The 25,531-nt window shown below is 52.0% G+C and overlaps 5 protein-coding genes across 5 annotated transcripts; 3 read left to right on the forward strand and 2 right to left on the reverse strand.

The window, feature by feature from the left end:
• Nucleotides 1-205: 205 nt before the first annotated feature.
• J4E90_003760 (uncharacterized protein) lies at nucleotides 206-6,174 on the reverse strand (the record flags this gene model as incomplete). The annotated part of the gene is made up of 4 exons (XM_051433327.1): nucleotides 206-4,856; nucleotides 5,283-5,462; nucleotides 5,510-5,999; nucleotides 6,171-6,174. 4 exons carry the CDS (start codon nucleotides 6,172-6,174, stop codon nucleotides 206-208), a joined length of 5,325 nt encoding a protein of 1,774 aa, XP_051293225.1.
• A 6,992-nt stretch (nucleotides 6,175-13,166) lies between these two features.
• On the forward strand, nucleotides 13,167-14,183 carry J4E90_003761 (uncharacterized protein; the record flags this gene model as incomplete). Its single annotated transcript, XM_051433328.1, has 3 exons — nucleotides 13,167-13,387; nucleotides 13,444-13,875; nucleotides 14,108-14,183. The coding sequence occupies 3 exons, from the start codon at nucleotides 13,167-13,169 to the stop codon at nucleotides 14,181-14,183; spliced, it is 729 nt and encodes a 242-aa protein (XP_051293226.1).
• A 1,595-nt stretch (nucleotides 14,184-15,778) lies between these two features.
• Nucleotides 15,779-16,255, reverse strand: J4E90_003762 (uncharacterized protein; the record flags this gene model as incomplete). The annotated part of the gene is made up of 1 exon (XM_051433329.1): nucleotides 15,779-16,255. The coding sequence occupies one exon, from the start codon at nucleotides 16,253-16,255 to the stop codon at nucleotides 15,779-15,781; it is 477 nt and encodes a 158-aa protein (XP_051293227.1).
• Nucleotides 16,256-17,575: 1,320 nt separating this feature from the next.
• J4E90_003763 (uncharacterized protein) lies at nucleotides 17,576-19,055 on the forward strand (the record flags this gene model as incomplete). Its single annotated transcript, XM_051433330.1, has 3 exons — nucleotides 17,576-17,842; nucleotides 17,898-17,960; nucleotides 18,015-19,055. The coding sequence occupies 3 exons, from the start codon at nucleotides 17,576-17,578 to the stop codon at nucleotides 19,053-19,055; spliced, it is 1,371 nt and encodes a 456-aa protein (XP_051293228.1).
• Nucleotides 19,056-23,086: 4,031 nt separating this feature from the next.
• J4E90_003764 (uncharacterized protein) lies at nucleotides 23,087-25,257 on the forward strand (the record flags this gene model as incomplete). Its single annotated transcript, XM_051433331.1, has 2 exons — nucleotides 23,087-23,147; nucleotides 23,198-25,257. 2 exons carry the CDS (start codon nucleotides 23,087-23,089, stop codon nucleotides 25,255-25,257), a joined length of 2,121 nt encoding a protein of 706 aa, XP_051293229.1.
• Nucleotides 25,258-25,531: the final 274 nt, after the last annotated feature.

Raw genomic sequence — 25,531 nt, forward strand, 5'->3', positions numbered from 1 at the left:
CGCGTCTTCACGTTTGTTCACGCCTTCGCATCTCCACGGCTGGGTTCCATATCATCTCATTCATCTATTTCATCCGCAAATACATGTTATACATTTCTCCTAGCGTCTAGGCACCTTCTTGCTCAATTATGATACGATCGATGTAATCCAAATACGCGCAGCCATAATGCCGGCTATCCCGAATACGTTATACATCTACTACAAATCACAGCGACAAAAGAGATATTCGGGCTGCTGAACTGGGCTCGTTATAGTACGCGTCGAGAAAAGAGAGGCCGTTCGACAGCCTTTGTCTCTTGCTTCGACGCGGCGCGTCGGCCGCAGTAACATGTCTTCTGTCCCGTCCAGCGGCTACATCATCCCACAGAGCGAGACCGTCGCTACCATCGTCGCGCAGTCTTCTTTTAGGATTCCTCCGATTGTCAAGGAAATCTAATTCCATATCCTCAAACCCTCGTGCTAACCCTTCCTCTTCTTCTTCCTCTTGGATAGGAACAAAGTTGGTATTGCAGTCATAAGGTGTGTCTGTCGGCGGTAATGTACCAAGAGCAGTGTTTACAAGTGCGTATGCTCTGATCCTCGCATCCAGCGCACTCTCATTAGTTTGAGCACAAGTGAACTTGAACCGGCGAGACTCTGGTACGTCGTCTGCACTCGTCTCTGTCGTAAGCCTTTTGCTGACAAGGAATTCGGCAAGCGTGCGCCAGTCTAGTATGCCAGCGGTGGCCATTTGAGCGAGTCTGTAGATCAGATTATATCCGTTCTCTTTGTAAATTGCGTCTCCTTTGGGATGAAGACCCAAGGCGATTATCCAAGCGTTGATCACGGTGTGATGCCCGCATTGCCAGCCGCCGTTTTGCTGCTGAGGCACTTGTATATCAGAAGGAATCTCCCTAGGTGGAACAACATCCCAAACACGGCGATGGTCTGACCACTTGAGGCGTTTATGAGCCTTGCTGATACGCTCCAAGAAGAATCCTTGCACGCCTTTGAAGATTCTCTGACAGCTGTCGATGAATACTATTTCGAAATGCGTTCCGCCTGGATAATCATCGGTCTCGTCGTTGAACGATTCTTGGATCAAGACGAGGAGCGTATGGCCTTCAGCTTGGCTGTTAGTAGGGGGCTTCCATTTCACACCCTTTCCCTTCGCCCAGTTCTTCAACTCATCCAACAGGCCACCGCTGCTGACTACCAAAGGCATCAACCAAGCCCTTCGAGGGCGCGAAAGCACCAGATTGTCAAAGGAATTCTCATTGTCGGAATCATTGGAACAGAGGGCGAATGCCAAACTGGCGGACGTTGCCAACGTAAAGCCTCCTGCGAAGAGGCTCGAAGAGTTTGTACGCCCATGGGCATCAGCTTGGAGATTATCGATGGCCTCCAGAACCGACACGATGGCCAAATTCACTTCAGAATCGTGTAGGGGTTGTTTCCAGTCATGCTTGGCCGACTTTGTAACCCCAACGCCGATCTCTCCGAAACATTGCCGTACGTCATGTTTGTTCATGAGGAGTACATAAGTCTGATAGACATCTCTTACCCTTGCTGCAAATGTGTCCTTGTAATGTTTTCCCACCTCAGCAAAGTGGTTTTCGAGGTGATCTCGTAAACTTTGTATCAATGTGTCTCGTATCATTTCGGCGATAGACCCTGGGACGGAGTCGAGGAATCTTTCGCAGGCTATCCCCCACGAGCCATCATGAGCTTCTTCCAATTGGGAGCTGTCATGGTTGACATTCAGGATGCCCAGCTGCTGAAGGCGAGGTACAAACTTCGATTTGCTTGGAGCCGTCCATTCGTCGGAAGGGAAGCCGCCAGCCTGGTTGTGTGATGAACCATTGAGGCCTGGAACGCGATTACAGCGTCGCATTCTCGCATTTTCTTCAGGCGTGGGCTGCTGCCGCTCTTGCCAGTGTATCAGCTCTATAGCACCAAGACTTTCCAAATCTTCTACCATTCTGTCTTCGTCTTTTATGGCATGAGTTTGGACAAAACGCCTGTTCTCGGGTACAGAGCCGTTCCGTACGATATCATGGCACCGTAGAAAAGCAAAAATGAGTTTCCAGTCTGCGTGACCCAAACGCGCAAGACTGATAACATCGTACAGCTCATCGAAGAACGATTTTGTCCATTTAAGTCGCACCGCAGGATTGAGCTCCAAGCCCAGCGCCAGTGCCCAGGCGTTGAGTATTACGAAATAGCCACACTCATTCGTGCTCGGTTGAAGAGCGGTTTTGACCCAAGTTGCATGAGAAGGCTTGACGGTCTTGAAAGCAGTTTCATCTTGGAAATGTCGCCTGTACCAAGCCGTACGACATACTACCCTCCAGGCTGTCTCAAAGATGTGGTTACGTTGAGCAGCATTGTAATGGTAGAACAAGGAGTCGAGAACCGATATTTCGGGTAGGTTCTTTTCGTTCAATTGCACAATTACCAGAACGAAATGACTTTTTGAGTACAATGGCATGAGTAGAGGACGGCCGGGTCGAAGTGCGGGAGACACGCTGGCGCCAACGCCTTTACATAACTGAACAGTTGCGGGCGACACAACACTGTAACCCTCTTCGATACTCTGCGTATCGTTGACAGCCAAAGTGACCGCAGCGGCGTGCATGGCCACCTCCTCATCGGATAGCCAGAGCCCAAACCCGGTCGTTACTCTTTCGCCACTTCTAAAGGCTTCAACCTCTTCCTTGACTTTGTCATTTGTCAGCAGGTTCTGCAGCGTACGACGAAGATGTTCGCACGGTTGGAAGTCTTTTGCTAACGCGTCATAGCGCTTCCGTATCTCTTCACGGGAAAGCTTCTCGTCAAAAGTGCCGAGACGTTGGAGTTCTGGAATGCGAGCGGCCATATCAAAGAGACTCAGGTCCTCCGGAATAGGATTTTCGCCCGCAGGTAGATCTACACCTGCTACAACATGCCCACCTGTGGTGACTAGAGCTCCTGTCTTCAAGTTTTGTAGCGAGTTGGACAGCGGTGCAGGAATTGCAGGGGGGTCTGCAGACGGAGTTTGCAAATGTCTGGTGTATTTTCCAGATCTGATAAGCTCGGGTATGCGTGCTCTTCTGTCAGGTCCATCGTAATCATCCCATTGGAAGGCTTCAGTATGCGCTACACCCGTGTTCACTGGAAAGTGCGGGTAGTTGATGTCACGGCAAGCCTGAGTCTCAATCGAGCGCTTTGTCTTTCTGTTGCCTCTGGTGATACGGGGGCCACGAGCAGGCCTTGTCGCTTTGAAACGACGCTGCATCGGAGGCGGCTGCTCGGACTGAGTATAACCCACACAACGCAAGAACGCCCAGATGAGCTTCCAGTCTGCGTGTGCTTTTACCACTGCCTGGAGCAGAGGAAGTGCGCTGTCGTAGAAATCTGCGCCTATACGGAATTCGGGGTTGATGGGTAGACCAAGTAGTACAGCCCATGCACTCATGATTGCAAAATACCCAGCTTCCTCTACTTTTGCTTGTCGAGGACCCGGCATCCATTGTATTACTGGCCCGACGAAACTTTTAACTTTGTCTGCAGTAGGTTCAACTACTAACATCCCCGCTTCAATCAGTAGGTCGTGAATTTGGATGCGCTCCTTCGCCGTCCCAATCCATGGTGCGGAGTCCATAACGCGTGATACATCGGGAGCTTCTTTGGATGTGTCCTCATGCTGCAAGACTACCAGTATGACATGTTCTCGCAGTTGGCAGACTATCATAACCACTGTGTCCAAGACGCCAGAATCATCTGCGTATCTGGATGAACCATTCAGGTCTGCCACTGTGAAGCCCCGCATAGGCCGCTCAGGTGAGAGTAAGTCGTTGATAGCTCGTGCAACGGGCTCGATATATCCAAAGACAGCTTGACTCCACCTGGATGGCAATGCTTCGTCGATTTCACTTCCGACTTTTGGTTCAATCTTCCCCTGCTCTTCGAGCAATTTAAGCTGCTCGTGAAGATGCTTACAAGGATCAAAGTCGGCCGGGATTTCCTCGGTATCTGGAGTCGATCTATGTGGTGGTGGTGGCGGTGGTGCTGGTGTTGTTTTTGCCAACGACATATCCGACGTTTTTTGCTCTTTATGTTCATCCAGACGCTTTTTCAGCTTCTCTTCTGTATCAGCGAAGTTCCATTGACCATTACGGACGATTGAAGTGAGAATGGTCCGTTCGAGCTCGCTTAGTGAATCGGCAGCGAAAGCTACATCATGGCGCATCCCATCCTCGAGTCCCAAAGTGACCAGCTCCATATTGATCTTCTTGCCTTCGGCGGCGGCGTCTGCTGCCGTTTGGCGAGAAATTAGCTTCTGGAAGGAGCGGTTACGAAGATCAAATCGCCTTGATAGATGCGGGAGATTTGCCTCTTCATCGTTCTCGCTGCCCTCGTCGGGCTTAACAAATCCGGTGCAGCAAAAAAAGGCGAGTAACACCCTCCAGTTCAACTTGTCTTGAAGGGCCAGGTCGAAGATTTGTTGGGCTCGGATGAAGAACGACTCATGACCATGAGCGCTAGGTGTGAACGACGGGTTTGGCGCGAGGCCCATCGCCAGCGCCCATGCGTTCAAGACGGTGTACGTGAAGCTTCCATCGCCTGTCGTGACCTGAGCAGCCGGTACCCACATCGTGGCCTCGGGCAGGTTTTTTTCCATTTGATCTAACGAGTCAAAGACATGCCGCCACCATGTGGAGCTTCGCAAAGTCTCCCTGATGTGTTCATCGATAGCTTTCCGAGTGGACAAAGTTGATCGCCACGTCATAGGATCTAGGACTTCGAGTGTGATGTGCTTGTCGGCATGGATTTGAGCAGCGAGCAACAGATGGTTCCCTTCCACCTCGATTGGTTGCAACAGCGTCCTTCCGGGCCTGGAAGTCTGTCCTTCATGCTGGTAGCTGAACCCGGTAGCTTCTTCCTGTCGATAGTTCACCGAAGCAAGAACTCTGGGAATGAGCTCGCGATATCGACTTTTTTGATGAGACAACAGCTGAGCTCGCATATACACACCAAGATCTTTGATCGGCTCTCCTTCATCGGTGAATGTGTCGATGAATTCATCCTCCGAATCTTCTTCTACCTCTTCTTGGGCGCCTGGGTTTCCCGCTCCCGCTGACGGTAGTGGAGCTCCGATAGGCATCCATCGCACTCTCGTATTTCCCAAAGCAACATCGCCATTTCCATCGCGACGATCGAGCTCTTCTTGAGTTACCGCCCTATGTGACGAAGTGTATTTCAAACTTGCTGCAGTTCTGAAGAAAAATGCTGGTTGCGACAGTAGTTCAATGATCGCGTACCCTTCGAGCGGACCAATGTAGAAAGGCAGGGACGATGGACCGTCGCTGTTGGTGTAGGTAGTCCCGTTTACTGTGACTGACGTATTGAAAGGGAGTCGAATGAAATACCCGATAGGGCTGCCATCCTCTGATGAGTTCCGTCGGATAAAATCTACATATGCAGTTGCATCGTTCACAGTCCTAAATCCAGTCAGCTTGGCGACAACGAGCCACGCGTCTGCACTTACACTTCCAAACGTTGGTATCCATCTAGAACAAGAGTAGCGTTGTTTTCCGCTCTTGAGAGCACCACTGCAATGTTTGTGTCGTCGCCAAACTGCTGCTGGAAATGGGTGATGCTATGGCCCTCCTCTTTATCAATACTTCTACTCTTGATGTCGTTGAACAGGTTGCGCAAAGACGCGCTGGGCCTGTACTTGTCTCCCGCTCTCAGATCTTTGCCTTTATTTTGGAATACTGGCGTCCGGAATTGCGGATCTAACAAAGGTGCTTGTTGCGGACTTATCTCTTCTCGCGCTTTCTCATAGAGGATTTGGGCGTACTCGGCTGCGCATTTTTCTTTGTAGACGTTCTTACCCTTTTCTTTTGGTATGAACCAGTTGACATCGGTCTTGGTTGTATCGTCGTCAGGAGGATCCTCTGATCTGGTCTTCTTCGCCTTGGGTGGGTCGTCACCCTGTCCTGTCTCCTTCCGTTTTGGAGACATCTTGATGGAACCTCGATACCGATGGATGTGAAGTGTCAGACAATAATAGAACTCATGGACATGAGATTGGAACTTTGACCCATACAGATGTCGCGTCGTATATATGCTGGTTATGTGTTCTTTGAAGAATGACCCTTTGTCTACAGAGGACAAGAAGAACACGCCGGGTTTGCCAACATCACCCATGCTATGTTAGTTGTCTGAACAAAGGGAGACACCTAGCCGTCTTCCACCAGCAAGACGGTGACTAGAGAAAACCATGCCAACATGAGAAGACGACAGGGTGCACACAGCCTATCTGAAGGAATAAAAAAACACGAGACTGGTTTCATCAGTGACGAATATGGAGGGAATCGATGATGAAGATATCATCATATCCGCCGAAAGAGGTTACAATAGTAATTTTTACACGTTATTTACAAACTTCAGTTGATCATCTTCAAGTCCTCTAGGCTTGGTGCTGGCGTGCTGGCGTCGACTGGAGTGTCCACAATGTATCATACGAACACAGACTGAGCAAGGCGGGAGGTCATGCGCCGGCTGTCGACAAAGAAAAGAGTCGAGGTTTCGGCTTCGCTTCCGCGCTAGCGATTGATGTCTTTCATGGCGTTCGTAATGCTGGGCGAAAGAGTGAAGAGCACTGACACGTATCGGTGGCAGGGTCTCGATAGGGGTCTGCGAAACGTCTTTCCTCGTCACAATGCATTGTTTAGACTCTCTCAAAGATTGCGTCGACTCAACATACTACTGAAGAGGCTATTGATGAGTGCAACAGACACTTATCCAGCCGCCAACTTGGATTTGGCCACCATAGGGTCGTACACAACAAGCGCCGCCACTGGTCTCCGATAGCTCCGCTCGCTATAGGCCAGGTAGATGATGACGGAGCGCCTCCCACTCGTATCCGCAAACTGACCACCGTCTTGTCTCATATAGTCGCATGATTTTGAGAATATCGATCCATCATGTTGAATACTGTAGCGTTGTCGACATAGCAATGACGATCTGATGTATGGCATCCGAGATCGACTTCCAGCTCCGGGCCAACACCAGATCGCATTGTGCGGATGATGTTGGCAGCGTCAACACAAGATGAGGTGTTGTTGTAATATGAGGTCGGTTCTGCAGTGTAGTTACAGTCGCTCGAGTAGGCCCAAGCGCTACTATATGTCTGCTCGTAAGGGTAGTCGTATTGAACATGCTCTGACTTGATCTGAACAGCTGATGGAGTCATTGGAGTAGTATAGTGCATCGCTGGGTATGAAGCTGGTGGTGGTGTGCCCATACTTGATACCACGGATCTCGGACTCGGCGAATCGTTGCAACTGAGTGCTGTCGGCCGTGCAGATGGGATAGTAGCATGCGGCACTGATGGGACGTGTTGAGATAACGAATCGGCCCTGGTATATGAAGGTAAAGGCGAACTGGTCGAAGAGGCCGTGTTGGTGTTGACCCTTGACTCAAGCATGGCGTGCAGCCTGGTGGCGGCAGAGGTGTGCTTATAGTGTCGATCGGACGTCGATTCAAGTGCAGCGATAATCTCCGCTTCAGAGACTCCTCTTCCATGAAGAAGCGACCTGAGTTTTCGGTTCTCTTCTAGTACTTTCCTGGCAGCATACTGGATTTCCGAAGAGGCCTCGATGCCTATCTGTTCATAGCTGCGTAGTTTGGCCTCGAGCTCATGCAGATACTCCTTCCGGCGGGCGCGTGATCGGCCTGAAACGAGTACCGTTAGCGAACATCCTCGGTAAATCGAATGCTTACACAAAGACGTCTGGATGGTTTGCAGGCTGCAAGCTATCGCCACTCTTCATGGGTGGACAGTAGACAGCTGACGATGAGTCGTCGTGCAAGGAACCCACTCACGTTGGTTGTCCCTGATCCTAGCAAGATTCTGTGCCTTCTGTTATGAGCTGTTAGCGGAGTGCTTAGGAGGTGATGGATTCAGACGTACAGATATTCTGCTGTTGTCACTCATGGTGATGTTTGATACGAAGCAAAGCGGGCGAATAGTGATGGATACTGAACGGGTTGGGAAGATGGCTTTTCAGTTGGGTGATCATCCTGAGTAGTATCATTCCAAACAGATGGCATCCCGTAGTCTTAAAGAAGAAGGCATTGGCAGAGGGACGAGCAAGCCACCTGTGCCCAAGCGCGCTGCAGGCCTCATCCTGGCCACCCTGCGTAGGGAGCGTAAGGGTGTAAGTGGGAGTGTGCCTCGCCTCTGCTGCCGGGGTTACAAGCGTGGGAGTCTGAAGCGGACGGGCCCACAGACGTGATGGTAGACCGGGATAGAGCGGTAATGTTACGAAGACGCGGCCGATCCTGTCAGTTCTTTCGCCCACCGAAGCTAGTCCGAACACAATATAGCGTCGATTACTAGCGCGTTTCCCTCAGCTCGGTGACTGCCCTTTTCAGCTTCAGCCTCGGAAATTGGGGGTGAACGAGTTTTGCAGCCGTCTCACAACACCACGTCGCATCATCTCCATCGCGAATTATCTCGCGTCATCTATCGCGCACTACCCACGACCCAAATTCCACCGCGTCGGAAACGTTCCGAGGACACGACAACCAGTCTGGTGGCACTCGACAAGGATCCCAATCAACAACCCCAGCATGGCTATTGGTCAACGAATAACGGCACCGTACGCCGGCCTTTTTGATCCCACGCGGTTTGTAACCTCGTGGATTCTCCCACCAGCCGCGCTCTTCGCTATTCGCGCGCTATTGGCCATTTACGCATTTACCACGCTCTTTTTCATCTTTGGCTGGAATGGTACCCACGGCAGGTCCGACGCTTCGCAGCAATCCTTCTCTTTCTTCACGGTTCTGACGTATTGGGGTCTCGCCTTTTACTATGCCTTTGCCGCTGTGCATACCGGCAGTTACTGGTTTACTGGAACTTCGTTTTTGGCACGATGGCCCAAAGCGCTACAGGTGGCGCACAGCATGTTTTACTCTACCATTGTAGTCTATCCGTGGATAGTGACCAGTAAGTCAACTTACATAACACGTTTTGCCATAGTCGCGCCGGAGTACCTCGAGGCCATCTCGTGTTCCCTGCAACATCACTTTTGGCGAGCTGGCAGCATTAATTGTCTGAGCACGCTGAACTAACGTACAACAGTTGTTTACTGGACACTTCTTGCGGGTCAATTCCCCACCACCTTCGCTCTCTGGTCAAACACGTCACAGCATGCTCTGAACTCAGCGTACGCCCTTTTCGAGATAGTTGTCCCCCGAACTGAGCGACTACCCTGGTTCGACCTGATTCCAATTATCCTCTTATTGGCTCTTTATCTTGGCCTGGCCTACCTCACGCATGCGACCCAAGGCTTTTATGTGTACCCCTTCCTTGACCTTCAAAAGAATTCTTCTGGGCTAGTCGGAGCGTACATAGTGGGTATTCTGGTCGCCGCAATTATCATCTTCTTGATTGTCAGGTACCTCATCGCGTTGCGTGTCTTTGTCACTGAGAAGAAGCTAGGAAAGACTGGGAAGACTTCAACGCGCCAACACGCGGCGGGCGCTGATGAATATCCTTTACACAGCACCATGCAAAAATAGCGCGCATATTCTCGTCGACGTTTGGAATCCCCAATAGTCGACTGGTATTACAATCGCGCCCCAAGACCGCTCGCTCTTAATACGCCATATAATTTAGTCTTTAATTCCTCTGTTACGTCACTCATCCGTCTGCTCTCAATCCCCATCGACCACTCCCATCCCCGTTGCTATCGGCTACTATTCCACCATGGTGCTCACTACATTGGCATGATTTCGTGTGGCGCCCCAGTCAGATGCCCACCTAATAAGGCGACTCCTGCGCGGCTGTCTATTTGCTTCTTCCTTGTTCTGCAAATACAGTGTAGCGGCTGCCATGATACCTATTATCGGAACCTGGCTGTCTCCGATAGTAAGCTGCAACGAAACCATCGGCATCAACGGCATGGGGTCTATGAGGATGATCGGCGAACACTTTGCGAAGTGCATAAAATCGCCCTGTTTATCCCACGTCAATCCCCTAGATACCCGTGCGGGATGTTTGCTTTTGTGGCGACATCTCGAAGCTACCACTCCGCTTTGGATCTGTGTTCATCATAGCCTCGTGTTTACTAGATGTGGGTCAATTGGCCGTAGTGGGTTCAAGAAGCTGTTAAGGTATGAGAGACGCCCCCACATACATGCATCCGGGCGTCGATCATGCTGCAACTCGAGATCAGCCATCCATGCGTCTTCCATGCGCACTGTCACAGCCGCCCTTCAGACTAGCAGGACGCGCATGTGACGAAGCGATAGCCAATGCACTACACACGTGAGAATCGGCTACCCAATCAATGGTAACACGTGAAAGCAAACGAAGGAACACTGACATGCAGTGCCATGATGGCGCATAGGTATTGAATGACATCAACCACCAGCTTCATGGACCTTGATTCTGTCAGTAACGGAAACGCTACAGGATGCCAGCACGAGCTTCTAGAAGCGCTTTAGCTTCGTCTGCCTGCAGCTGCAGGGCTTAGCGCTGAGCCGTTCATTAATTCGCGCAGGCTTGGTGTTGATTGGCCGCGCAAGAAAAATTCCTACGCTCAACAGTACATGCGCATCTGCTGGAAAGTCCGCGCATTTGTCCTTCGGGGCCGCCCGGCCATGAACAACTGTTGCGTTACATCGGTCTACGGCATCTTTTGATCTTTACACGATACCAACATGACCCCTGACATGTAGTACCCCTCCCACTGATGCACGCCGAGAAAACTGAGAGCATGTGCCATGTACTAATCACTTAGCTATGATGGCGTCTGGCCCGGTCTTGCTCAATTCGGTCTGGTACTTCACTGCCATCCCGTCTTCGTTGCGCCGTCAGTACTATGTGATTGCAACGCTTGGGCCGGCGGCTGTCAGATTCTTGGGCAGCAGTGACGCGACCACTTCCTGAATCGTGGAGGAAGTCATCTCGAATCCCAGCTGTCTCATGGTGGAGTCCGGGGCTTTGATCTTGACTACGACAGTGCGTCACTGGTTTTTTACGTAGCTGTGGGATCCAGTCCCAGCACCCTTAGAAACCTAAGTGTACGCTGCAATACTCTTCCGTGGCTGTGGAGTTCATTCACATATGCTTCCTGGACAGTACGCATGAACATTCAATACAAGTTTCAAGGATCCCGTCCCGGTCCCGACAAGCGGTGTCTCTACGGCACGTCGGGACTGGCCGGAGTTCTATCCTTCTGGCAGAAGCTTGGAAGCGTACCAGCTGCTCGCACAGACGCGTTCTTACCAAATGAACCCTGGAATCCAACCTGATGGAGACGGATTGCCGCTAGTTTTGTCCAGTAGTCGAACTTTACGCTGATTATCCCCAGGCTCTCGACGTATTTGCTCCGAGTCAAGCCAGCGCTACATTGTTGCTACCCTTGGACGTTTCAAGGCAGACCTTGGATGGCACTGCGGTAATAAACCATTGTATCCGTCTGGTGATCACCGATGGCTTGCAGCATCGTCGCCAGGATCAAGCCCTCTAGGGTTTCGAATGCGATTCAAGAAGGCAGGTGCTTGCTTGCTCAGGCAAGCACTGGGCGATGCGATCGATCGTAACCATCGCTGATAGCGGCCGAAGAACTGGATCATCGCGACCGGATGTGACCGACTGCCACAGCTCGACTACACAAGTGCGAGAATCTTCCCGGTTTCATTTCGATGCAGCTTTGCGATGGTGTATCCACCTCGCACACCCTCTACAAGCAGGCTACATGATACCGAGACACCTGTAACCCCGCCCAGGCGTAACCTGGTCACCTGGGAAGGAGTTTAGTCCATGTACCACAATCATCGCTTTCTCTGCCGCTATCGTGACAGCGCTTCTGGCCCCAGGAAACATCTCGCTAGTCGCGGGTATAAACAGCATGTGAACACGGAAGCCCGCTGTACTGTGGAGATACTCGGAAGCGCAGATGAACAGCAAGGATAAGGACCAACCCGTCACCACTATCGTTCACTATAGCGGTGTTCCGTCCGCCAGGTCCTTCGTATTCCTGCAGGATTTGAGTCTATTCCAAACACCCCGGCCAAAACACGTTACAACCGTTCCAATGTTGCATTGACGTGGCTTGCGCATCAGCATACCACCAACGAGCGACGCGCACATGCAAAGTGCCCCTGCGCTGCGCTTGCGCATACCGTAAGGAGTAGCGACATAGGGTGCGCGTTGTTTAGATGCTGGCTCGTTCCTGAGCTACGACTGCAAAAGTACGAGGTCCTGCAGTTCTGTCGCATGTGCATGCGCATGTGAAGTTCGCGTAAGCGCATGTCAATGCTGGAAGCGCTTAGGCACGGCTCGAGCGTGGGGGCCTGACCGATGATAGGAATGCTGCGTGAGTGGCTCATTGTCGGACGCCGGAAATCTCGATATCGATGACCTTTGCTGAATTTGCGAGAGTTTGCGGCACGTGCTGGGTGATTGTCTAAGTTGACGGATATTTGTTTACCTGGGTATAACGAGCCCTTGAGGTTTGTTGCACGGAAGCAGTACCTAGGTATTGTGAATCTCCATGCGACTGTCAAACGTGCAGTAGTACTACAAAGCCCAGACTGTAGCCGCTAGATGCAGCCAAATACCAACAGCATCTGTAAAGTCCCTCCATTTGCACTCGACACAGCGTACCAATTTTCTAATCACCAACGTTGAGACCTCGAAAAGCGTCCCGAAAAGGTAAAGTTACCGAGGTAACTTGCGAGCGCCTACCCCCTTCATCCCAGAACCATCTCGTACTCCCAACGGCAAGCACAGCGCACGATCAAATAAACTTCTACGGTACACAAACTCTCTCGGAGTGACAAGACAACGGAACCATGATAGAGGTCATCTACATCGTCCGGCACGCGGTACGTATTAAGCTAACCTCCGTCACCGCACTTCACGCCCTCCGATGCTTTTACACTGTAGTCGAGGGAACTCTTCCGTTTCAGGCAGCTACTTCTGAGCCATCTCCGTCCTTGCATCACCTCCGCAAACATGTCGCTTGCCTACGCCTTCGCGTGTATCACATGAAACGCCACCCTTCACACTCGCACATGCAGATCTTTCCCCTAGCATAGCATTCTTCTAACGTGTCCTCCGGGGTATCTAGTTTCGCGCCAACTGGTCCGTAGACCCCCAAACGGGTATCTACACCGCATCCATGGCGACCCCGACCGGAATCCCCACTGATCCGCCTCTTACGTCGAAAGGGGTGGAGCAGAGCAAGGAGTTAGCCGAGTACCTGAGCAAGATCGAACCGCCAGTGGACAGAATCTATTCTAGCCCCTTCTACAGGTGTCTGCAGACGCTCAAGCCGTTTAGTGATAAGCTATTCAAGGAGGGCAAGGCAAAAGGAAGGATACGGATCGATCGCGGTATTGGGTTCGTGCATACTGAGTGACACAGAGGTAGGTACTGTGCTGACGAGTGCGTAATAGCGAGTTCTTTGGACGTGCACATTTCGAACATCCTACTCCGCCGCACCTCGAGCTCCTGACACCTCACTTCCAGAACCTTGACGATGAGTATGCATCTGTACATATGCCAGGGTCCAACGGCGAGATGATCGTTGAGCTCCATGAGCGTGTCAGGAACGCACTTGATCACATTGTCACAACTCTAGACAACGACCCCGAACAGCCAAAGACTGTGTTGCTGTGCACTCATGCCGCGACTATGATAGCAGCCGGTCGGGTACTCACTGGACAGATGCCAGAAAACCCTGATGAAGATGATTTCCAGTGCTTCACTGCTGGCCTGTCAAAGTACGTAAGAAGATCGGCCGACCAAGAGAAGGGCGTCGCAGGAAACTGGACTTGCGAACTAAACTCCGAAACATCCTTCCTCTCGGGTGGTGCGGAGAGAGGCTGGTAAGTGCAATGCTGTTTCTTTGTCGTTTTATCTCGTGCTGCGTCCTTATAACATCCAGGTTCTTTCCCTATCACAGGAAAGACTGGCCAAGGTCAGAACCTACAACACACGGTTGGGGTATCGCGTCGACGCTTCTCAACATTCAGCTCCCACACACCCGAATTGACGAGCACCTCCCGATGACCCCGTAACCTTACGTCACGGCAAGTGGCTAACGAGCGATGATGACAGGCATTTCAGCGGCGAGGAGAGCTTCGTAGACTTCTCAGACACTGGCATGAAAGGTGACGGGGAGTCGAAATTATGAGGTTGCGGCACGTTGTACTGAGGATGCATATGAATGCAAACTTACATTGCGTTGCGTATTCGTGTGAAGGGTCATGATTGAGTAGAAGTCTACCGTAACAGCTACCATGTGTAAAATGAGAGCCCCATGCATTCGGCTCTACTTCACCCCTCCCTTGCTATAGATCCTGAGATCGACCGTTCCCGCCCGTCAAGTACCGAAAAATGATGTGCCGGCCTGTACCTGACCCACAGTCGTTCTGTCGGCCCATCGTTGGGTTTGCGCAACGTTGTGGCGAGCACGTGGGATGTTTTGAACCCAGATCTGAGTCCGCCGCGCGGTTAATCGCTGAGGAGCGGGGCGCATTGAGCCGAACCGTCAAGAACCCTGACCTGACGAATTGGTAAAGAGAGTCCGACATGCGTGTCTAGCTAGGTCAGATATTGAAGCTCCATGATGATTTTTGGTGGGAAGAAGACGCGTAGGTCGGTGGTGCACAGGATGGGTGGGTCTAACAGCTGGGAAGGCGTGAGTGAAGATTACGGGAAAGAGTGACGGGACAACACCATGGCGACTGCAACGATACCTTCCACGAGCAGGAAACGAGCCTGGTATGGAGATCGAACGACAGATCATACGTCGGATTGCCGTTACCAAAACACTAGGTATCAACCTTCTACCTATGGGTTCTTAACCCCATCATCATCCTAACACGCGGAGGTTCATTCGCCTAGCCGCCGTACACCCGAAATTCTCACCATCCTTGGTTTACTAGAACGAAGGTCGCGTGCCGCCTTCTTACCTGTTTTTCGACCGCTGCCACGATTGCCTCTACGTATCAACGCGAACCAGACTCCGCGATGCCACACTACGAAATCCACCACGTTCACTTCCTCAGCAGATACCAAAAGCGAGAGCTTTCCCATGCACTCACGGCCCTCCACGCACGTCTCTTCGGCACGACCCCATTCCTAGTCCTAGTAACCTTCCATCTCGCCTAGAAGGCTACCGGGGGTGGCCACACCGACTCAGACACGCAGTATATGACGCTCGGATACCAACGTGTCTGGTCCAACTACGTCAACGTACACTTACAACCCAGCGCCAATACCAACCCGGTCGAAGAGAAGCAAAGGCTCAATGTGCTGGCCGAGGGGGTCAACAAGATGTGGAACAAATACGCAAGGCCGCACATGGGCCGGCTTCGTTTCTGGATATTGGACAGGCGACGTGAAGAGATTGCGAATGCGGCTGACGTGAATGCGCCGGCGACGTTGCGGGACATCAGGTCGCTGCATGATGTCTTTGTCATGTGGGATGTTGCTGTGCATGTCTCTGTGGACAAGATACGTGAATGATGCGGTCGCGGTGCAAAACAGGGCTCGGATTGGACGCGAGACGATACAGAACTTCGTTGGGCGAATTGGGGAGCCAGTTATGGGGATCGTCCAGGCGCGTAGGCTGGGAAAACAGCTTCGGATCTCACGGGGACCTGAGGCGAACGTGTGAGCAAATTCGACCTGAACCTTCTGGCATTGTGGGTATCTTTATCCAACGCCATCCTACCATACTATCTTCCCAATCCGATATGACCTTTACAACTCCAAGACATTGTCCTAGGCGCTCTTTTTCTCCGGTTTTGTATCCCCATCTTCCTCTTCCTCGTCAACATGCATGCTTTCTGCAAACCCGACCCATTCGTTCATTCCTCTAACCAAGGCGTCTCCACTTCCATCCACCTCGCCACCATGACCCCATATTATGACCTCGTCGAACTCTCCTACTTGTTCCGCTATCTTGACCTCCACGGGCATGCTCTCTTCCACCTCAGCGTCTTCGTCGTCCTCGTCTGCAGGCTGCTGTTGTGTCTGCGTTTGCGGTAATTGCTTATCGGTCACATGTAGGATGGCGCCGGTGTAGTTCTGAGGAAGAGGAAGCGTCGTGCCGTGGAGGTGTCGACCGCGGAAGTATGCGTGTCGCTTTCCTAGATGGATGTCAGATCTAGTGTTCATGCCGCCAATATGAGGTTTGAGGGTTACCTTTGTCATCTGTTTCTGGCTTCCAGTATCGTTCCGCATCGTTGATGGGTCCATTGTGGTTTATCCGCGCGGGGAGCAGATTTGGTGTGCATTTTTGAGGTTTGGAGGATTGAATCGACAGCATGTTGATGGCTTTTTGACGTCGACGTTTCCGTGTATGGTGAACTCAAAAGTAATCTCTCAAGTTTTCAGCGAATCCTAATTTGATTGTATGGAAGTATGCCGGAGTGCAGCATGTGAACGGTGGTCTACGGAGCACGCGTCGACGCGGCGTAGCGTGTCTCCGCGGAGCACGGACCACCCTCTGATGGGGTGCTCACGAGCTCACAATGACGACGGAACCGCAGGCAAGCACACGGTCTTGGCTTGATATAATGAGCTCCCCATCCGTCTTCCCTCCATTACTCAATTCCGGTCATCACAACAGTCTGCCGTCGCCAAGTTCACGCCTTCCAGGTCCCCTCTAGTGCAGCTCGGAGCCCGCGGCCGCCGTGGCTGTAGATTCACCGATCGGTCAGGTGCTGCCTACGATACAGAGTTCTAAGGCCCGCAGCGCTCATGGAGAGCTCCAGAAGATACGACCTGTTATCGCTGGCCGTCTTGACTCGAAGTAGACCTGCGATTGCAAGGCTGAGACGCGTGATGAGTTGTGCCCCTGCATAACTTGCCCCTCTCACGCATGCCGGCGGAACATTTCTATGGACCCTGCACCGCGGCTGTACTTCACCCACCAACGTTCTATTCCACCACTACCTGAGCACACGTACTAGCAGCCAGATGCCAGGAACGGATATGAATACGACGGCGTATTGCACCGGCTGCCATTCGGATGGCCTCGAACTCCGCGAGCATGTAAGGATTACATTGATCTTACGCCGTTCGCGATTTTAAGGCGGATCGACGGCGTCATAGATCACTCGAATTGGCAAGGTTTCCTCGCCCGATACTGCACCTCAGACAGAATGCAACACGCATGGCTTCGAAACGGCGCAACCGGACGCACCGTGTCGGCTTTCGGCCGTTCCGGCGATATGACGGCGAGCTACCTGGACTCTCAAATGCACTCTGGCGCCATGTACTAGCCGAACAGCTTCCGTTACTCGACTTTCTTCTCAGTTTTGCTTCCAGGCGCGTTCACGATACCATTGTCGCATTGCTTTTGGACGATTGACGCACTAATTTCCCTCCACCGCCAGCCCACTCTGCAGCTTCCTATCGTGTGACCAAGCTCAGTCGTTTGAGACACCCTCATCCCGCGAATCGCGTTGAAGCCACGCTTCTCCCGACTAGGAATTGTCCAGTACCCCTACTTTGCCCTCGAGGACCCTCCAATTGAACCTTCAAGGCTTGCGCGAATCGCACACATCTTGAAGTATGGCGATTATAAGCTCTGTGACGGGAGCTGTGTCTTCACTACTTAGTCCAGTCACATCGCAAGCCTGGGGACCACTGGTGAATCTATGCAAAAATGGCACTCTTTCGCAATTTCAGAACCTAAAGCATGGCAAGCTGGTGTTGTTTGAGGGCGGCTCGAGCAAGGCTACTGCGGCGTTTGGATCTGACAAAGAAGGACTCCCAATCGCTTTCCTCAACGTGCTCGACGAGAAGTTCTGGGTGCGATTGGCACTGTTTGCGGACATGGTGCGCCCCAAAACACTCATAACCATCCGAAAGAGCTCGCGCTGATAGGTGCCAGGGTTTCGCAGAAAGCTATATGCTGGGAGAATTCACAACTCCGGACCTGACGAAATTCTTCGAGGTAAGCTGCTGCAGGGACTGAGCTCGGTTACACGCATCCAGCTTACATTTATAGCTCTTCATCCTGAACCGTAATTACCTCTCCAATGGCTCAACTTTCACCTCCGCCATTTCCTCTGGCCTCGCCGGCTTGGTACGAGGCAGCAACAACCTCAAAAACGCGCGCCTCAACATCTCCGCACATTACGACATCTCCAACGAAATGTTCGCCGCCTTCCTCTCCCAAGACATGACCTACTCGTGCCCGATATGGCTACCGAAATCGAACCCGAAATCCGCAAGCGAAAGCCTCTACGACGCACAAATGCGAAAGCTCGATCGCTTCATCGATAACACACACATCAAGGGGACAGATCACGTTTTGGAGATCGGCACAGGGTGGGGTAGCTTCGCCATGCGTGCTGTACAACGGACAGGCTGCAGGGTCACATCTCTCACCCTCTCGATTGAGCAAAAAGAGCTGGCAGAAGAGCGGATACGAGAAGCTGGCATGTCGGACAAGATCACAGTGCTTCTATGCGATTACCGAAGTCTCGAGGTGCCAGAAACAGGGCCCTTTGACAAGGCCGTATCGATCGAGATGCTGGAAGCTGTGGGCAAGGAATATCTGGTTACTTACTTCAAGTGCATAGACAAGCTTCTCAAGAAGGAGGGCGGTGTAGCATGCTTCCAATGCATAACGATGCCCGATGCGCGCTACGAAGCGTACGCCAAATCCGACGACTTCATCCGCCGATACATTTTCCCCGGTGGCCATCTGCCCGCCGTTTCCGAACTTGTCGCCAGCATACAAACCGCTTCAGGCGGCTCGCTCGTCGTCGACAGCATAGAAAACATCGGTCCTCACTACGCGAAGGCGCTGCGGTTATGGCGTGAAGAATTCTTGGACAACTGGGAGAGCAAGATCAAGCTGCAGCTTATCAAGGAGAAGGCTAAGGAGGGAATGGACAATGAAGGCGCGGAGATTTTCAAGAGGAAATGGGACTACTACTTCCGATACTCGGAAGCGGGCTTCTCGACGAAGACGCTGGGTGATGTCATTATTACAGTTGGGAGGGAGGGCGCTATGCAGATGATGGAGGATGTACCATTGTAAATACGGTTCTCGTCACATGCATGGAGGCGGAGGAATGTGATTGGAAATGCTGTTTAATATGACATATACCCCCCTCTGTGGTATCACTGGGCAGTGTCGTAATTGAGGATGATTATCATGGTACAATGACGCTGTTGATCGCTCCCCTCACATGTATCAACATGAAGATATTCTTTCTACCTGCCTCCATACCCATCCTCGAATTCTGGCAATGCCGCCCGATACTCCATGGCTAACTGGCTCGAGTCGAAACTCTTGCTGTGGTTATGCGTGGCAAAGTAATGTCCCATACCATCTACATCCTTTACCTGACCGAAGTTGGCGAACTGAGAATTATATTCAGCACACGCGCTATCCAGCGGTGACATGTCCAAATTCGGTGGTGATGCAGGCGCAGATGATGGCTGATATGCTTTGTAGAATGATAAAGGTGCTGGCGTAAGAGTCGGCGATGCAAGCCCGTCGCTGATGATTGACGCAAGACTGGGTGCTGAAGGTTGTTGTTGTGAGTATCTTAATGCGTTCGTGCGCGTTATGGAACCGGCTGGGGTAGAAGTCTGTGGCGTGGTGGAGTGACGGTGAGATGCGTTGCCGATTGAAAGACTTGCTGGCAACGTATTGAGTGGAGCAGAGTGTGCGCGCGGCACCAACGGCCTGTTCATCTCCTGTGGTTGTATTGTCGCCGGTGGAGGAGAGGTGCACGGGTGATTGCTAACTTGAAGCGCGGCATCGATGTTTGCTGAGAGCTCCGCGAGGATGTCGTTGGGTGGTGGTGTTCCGTTGACTTCGAAGGCTGGAAGCGAAGTATTCGATGCCGTATGGGTTTTGTTGATGGCTGTTGATGCCCTGCGTGAAGTAAGCGGTGACTGATGTACCCCTTCGGATCCCACAAGATGCAGTTTTTGCGTCTCTCTTTGCGACTTGTCGCATGATGGTGCTTCGCCATCAGGATTCACCACATGAAGTCTGCTCGACCGTTGCTCTGGCATGGGGACATTTGAGTTTTGTGGAGGGTTCTTGCGCGGAATCTGATATCTGGAACTAGTACCGGGCATCGGCGGGTTTGGGACCATGGGCGCATGTTTCGTTGGAGGCTGGGCTATGCGGGTACCTGTAGAGACAGGTCGCGATTTGATGCACTGCTGTCCTACTTGATGTACCGCGAGTGGATCGATGTTGGTGATTGAATGAGAGAACGCGCGTTGGTGCTGGGAAGATAGAGGGATTTGTAGCTTGAGCTGCTTATTACTGGATGCCTGAGCTTGTGGGTTCGCCGTAAACCGAGGGTCTGTAGGACTGGTGCGTCTGCTATTTGGAGCACTGACTACGCGATATCTGGATGCTGAGTCTTTTGACGCAAACGTTGTTTGTGGAGATGTCTGCGTAGGTTGTACAAGTTTTGGGGTCGTCTGTGCCGAATGCACATGTGATGACTTGACGTTCTGTGATTGCGGTGGACATAGAAAGTCTGGTAATGAGGCGCGCTCAATTCCCTGAGACCTTGTAACTCCAGAAGCGGAATGCGATCGAGGGTGGGTTACGTCGGGTTGCGAAGGGGCTAACGTCTTGAGTGATGGAGGCTCCTGCGCCAGCAATGTTTGGTAGCATTTGCGTTGCTCTTGAACGGGAAGCTTGTTGAGGAAGGCTGTACGCAAGAAGTTTTCTTCAACGATTTTCGGTTGCAAGTGACAGCGGATCGCCTCTACTTGGGTCCTGTAGAGTTGGCATAGGAACAAAACACCCTCCCGTGGTTCCCAGGCTAGACTGCGAATCTGACAGAAGTGGAGCAGTGTTCTGACGAGATATAGCATGTTCAACGCGTAAAATGTTTTCAACACCCCATCGGCTCGGAGGCTCAATAGTACGAGGTTATTCGCAAGGTTCCCGCTGGGCGGTGTCTCGTATGAGCCTGCGCACGATTAGCAGGATGCCACAACGGGCTCAGGTTTGACTGACCAGATGGTACTAGAGTCACTTCTATTATCGCTGGATTTGTACATGCGGTATCTAAGAAGCTAGGTCCGGTTTGTACTAGTATCTTGGAGGGAGACAAAGGACTTAGGCCCTCTGGCAGTTGTATACTGTCGCTGTCAGCCTGTCATCTCCGAGGGAAGTAAATATCACCTACCGCCGATCCCCCTCTAGTTTCTTCTTGATCCGATTGCAGTCTTTGTCGTCGTACGCAATAAAGATATTCCGTACCTCACACCTATGTCCTAAGCAAAGTAAAGCAAGCTCACCCATGACAGCATAAGTGAACTTCTTGCTCTCGAATAGTCTGCGGACATGACTTGCTGCCGCCAACATATTCGATTGACATGGTGCTGGCATCTCGTTCTTTTGCCTAGGCTTTTGTCTTTCATGCCCAGCGACATCGTGATAACCCATGTTGACAATTGTGTTGCGCGTTCGGATCAAGAGTGGTAAGTATATCAGCAAGACATCGATGTGTGATCGCACGAGTAGATGTGAGAGCGGATAACCGTCAGCAGGTGTATGAAGCTGCACAAAGAGAACTTAGGAGTGGTTGAGTGAGATTCCCGTCAGGCGAAAGGGCCTACGATATCTATTCGCAGCTCCACCATTCTGGCGCACGGATGGAAAGTCTTTCTATAAGTAAAAGCGGTGACATAAGCCTGGACGGCTGTCCTGATCCCGTATTCGAGAAACCTCATGATCAATGCTGATGGAGTCTGGCCTCATTGGCTGGATTCAGAAAGACGGCTGACAACAACTTCCGCAAAGGCTGAGCCAGCAGTGGGCCCAACAAGGAAGCGGTTAACATTTGACAGATTGAAGGTGGATATGCTCAGTGGCGGATCTTTGGCGCTCCGAAGGTACGAAAGGACGTCATACTATTTTCATCTCTGTTGTCGTGTTCAGGGTATTCTCGATTGAGGCTGAGTGGGTTATATTTAGCATCGGGCAGGTGGGCCAATCGTAATTACCAACGGATGCGGGTCGCCCGACGGGTACGAGAGAACTTGAAACTAATGTTCGGCGCATAGGATTTTATTTCGGAGCATTTCAAGCCTGTTCTTCGTATCGCATGCCATTGTTAGGGTCGCGCACTCGAAAAAAGCATAGCAGTAGTCGTATAAAAGGCGGGGACATCATGGAAGCACCGCGATGCATGCATCTTGTCGAACAGAGAATAGTGGGAAATTCTGTTGTTTTCGCTTTGTTGATAATCCACAAGCATTCGAATGAGTGTCGTATCTATACGCATTATGCCCTTTGTTGGTATTCGACGTGGTCAAGAAGTACGCCGAGCTTGAAACGCTGCAAATGTAGTGAACGCCGTTCGTGCAAAGGAAGAAACTGTATCGCTTCGTTCGATGGTCATTCCTGACGTGCTCAGATGCCGCCACCTATAGTCTGCAGTCAGCGCAATGTATGTTTTGCTAACTATGTGTTTCGGAGCCATGCTGCATCATTTCAGTGCAATTGACAAATCGTACCTGACCTGTCGACCGTGACGGTGTAGTCTCCATCGACTCGGGCTCTCTGCCTGTCGGCGAGTGTCTTTGACTTGACAACAAAGTATCCGCTGCCGAGCGAAGCCAGAGTGAACAATGTCATGTTGCGAGGACTGCAAGCCAGGGTCAGCATCAGCTATCTCGCTAGGTACAAGCTGAAGCTAGATAGCTCTCAATCAGCGGTCAACTTACGTGAGAAGCCTGGAGAGTTGAGACATGGTGGTGTATCTGAGATATGTTCAGCTAGAGGTGAATGTTGAAATCCGTGTACAATGTCAGCTTCCTCAGAACGCGGAGAAGTTGTTGGGATAGCGGAGAGGTTTCCGGAACAGTCGTGTGATGTATTTCCCCTCTCGAGGGTGACGCAGCTAAAGCTTCCCCAGATCGGGCTGCCGAATCCCTGCCCGTGCGTGCGCTGACCTCCGCGGCGGTATCCAATGCACGCTCTTCGCCGCCGATCCGCCACCGCCCGGCAGAAAAAGTTCGAGTTCCACAGCTGCAATTCCGCGCCGCGCGACTGCCCACCGCTTACACCAACACACGCATCCCACCATGCCTCTCCCCAAGCGACAGACGATACCCGTAAAGGGTGCAAACGTCAGCGCGCCCAAGGGTAGGTGGCAACTCACGCGACAGCTGAGCGATGCGCTAAAACTTATCTAGACGACTCGCGATTCGCAAATTTCGAAACCGACCCCAAATTCAGACTCCCCTCGAAGAAGCACACCAGGACCAAGCTTGACCCACGATTTTCGCGGTTGAAAAGCGACCCAGACTTCTACAACAAGGCCACGGTCGACAAATATGGCCGCAAGGTGGACAAGAAGGCTGGCAAAAAGGCCATTGACCGGCTATACGACGCCGACAGCGACGACAAAGACGACGAAGACGAAGATGAAGCGGAGGACGAGCCCGAGCTATTACGTCCGGCCGACAAGAAGCGAGACAAGGCGGTCAAGAAGGAGATGCAGAGGGTGGAGCAGCAAGGCTTCGACCCTATCCGAGACGGTGGACTAGAGTCTTCATCCGACGAAAGCTCGAGCGACGAAGAGGATGAGGCTGAGCTGGAGGAGCAGACCGAGCTTGCCGGTGACGACAACGAAGTCCCAACGGGCGACATCTCGGCACGTCTGGCTGCTGTCAACATGGACTGGGATAACATACGGGCCACCGACATCATGGCCGTAGCAAACTCCTTCGTCCCGGCTGATGGACGCATTCTCAACGTCGTCATATACCCTAGCGAGTTCGGCATGGAGCGCCTACAACGAGAAGAAATCGAAGGACCCCCTCGTGAGATCTTCGCTTCAACGTCCAACAAGGACAAGAACAACATCAGCGCGCTCGACAACGACTCCGACGCTTCTGAGGTGGACGACGAGGAACAAAACGGGGAAGAGTTACAAGGGGATGAGACTGGCGAAGAGTTCGACTCCACCAAGTTGCGAGCCTACCAGCTTGACCGGTTACGCTACTACTATGCCGTCATCACATGCTCTTCCGCGAACGTCGCAAAGTCCATCTACGACAACCTTGATGGCCGCGAGTACCTGACGAGCGCAAACTTCTTCGACCTGCGATTTGTCCCCGACGGCACAACCTTCGATCAAGATCCCCATGACGAATGCGCAAAGCTGCCGGACGGTTACAAGCCTAATGAGTTCTCTACGGATGCGCTCACACACTCAAAGGTCAAGCTGACCTGGGATGCCGATGATGCGACACGGAAGGAGGTACAAAAGCGTGCTTTCTCACGCAAGGAGATTGACGAGAACGAACTGCAAGCATATTTGGGCTCTGACCAGTCGTCGTCCGAGGATGAAGAAGAAGCAGCTAAGATGGACAAAGCCGCAAATCTCAGGGCGGCTCTGGGACTGGAGGCACCCGGCAAATCTTCGAAAACGAAGAAAAAGGCGTCTGCGAAACGGGATCGCGACTTCCCAAAGCCGGATAGCGAGATGCAGATCACTTTCACGGGAGGCCTTTCTAGCGGAGCTGGCAACGGTGACGTGTTCGAAAATGACATCCCACTGCAAGAGACTACAATGGAGAGATACGTTCGAAAGGAGAAAGAAAGGAAGGCGAAACGTAAAGAGAGGTGGGAAGCCAAGAAGGCTGGACGCGATCCCGACGCACCAGTCGAGCAGGAGGCCGATGCGCCAGCGGCTGCGGACGATGACGATCCGTTCAACGATCCTTTCTTCGCTTCCGATCCCGAAGAAGCTGCGAAAGCCTCCAAGCCCAAGTCGAAGAAGTCTGAGAAGGCCAAGAAGAAGGCTGAACAAGAGGAAAAGGACCAGGCTGCGGCAGCTGAGCGAGCGAACCTGGAACTTCTTATGGCAGACGAAGACGATTCGAAGCTGCGTCACTTCGACATGAACGAGATTGTCAAGTCGGAGAAGGCTAAGAAGAAGGGCAAGAAAGCGAAGAAGAACGCTCCCATCGTAGAGGACAAGTTCCAGATCGATACCACTGATCCCCGTTTCGCCAAGCTATACGAGAGCCATGAGTTTGCCATCGATCCTACAAACCCAAGGTTCAAAGAGACGTCTGCTATGAAGGCGCTGCTAGAAGAGGGCCGCAAGAAGCGAAAGCAAGGCAAGGACGAAGACGAGCCAGATCATCGACGAGAGACGAAGAAATCTAAGCAAGATGCTGCAGACGGCGAGGACGACATCAAGAAGCTGGCTGCTCGTGTAAAGGCGAAGAGTAAACAAAAATGAAGTAGGTTCTATAGATAGAATGTGATACCCAGCGAACGGCATACATTAGCCATTCTACGCAGAATCTGCGCTCGATACGTGGATTTTTTGTTGTTTCAGGGTCTTTCGGGTTGCATCCAACGCGAGCTTCGGTGATAGCTCCTTCCTCCCCTACGCTTGCCTCGGAATGACACGTACAATGCCGGCAACCTTGGGAACTAGTACTTCCAGTTCACCTCAGGCACATCGATCCCTCTCTCACTCTCTCACCGCCTTCTCCTCACCTACCTAACGC

Source organism: Alternaria incomplexa (genome assembly GCF_024043165.1).
Source record: "Alternaria incomplexa strain BMP 0042 chromosome Unknown scaffold_4, whole genome shotgun sequence".
NCBI lineage: Eukaryota > Fungi > Ascomycota > Dothideomycetes > Pleosporales > Pleosporaceae > Alternaria > Alternaria incomplexa.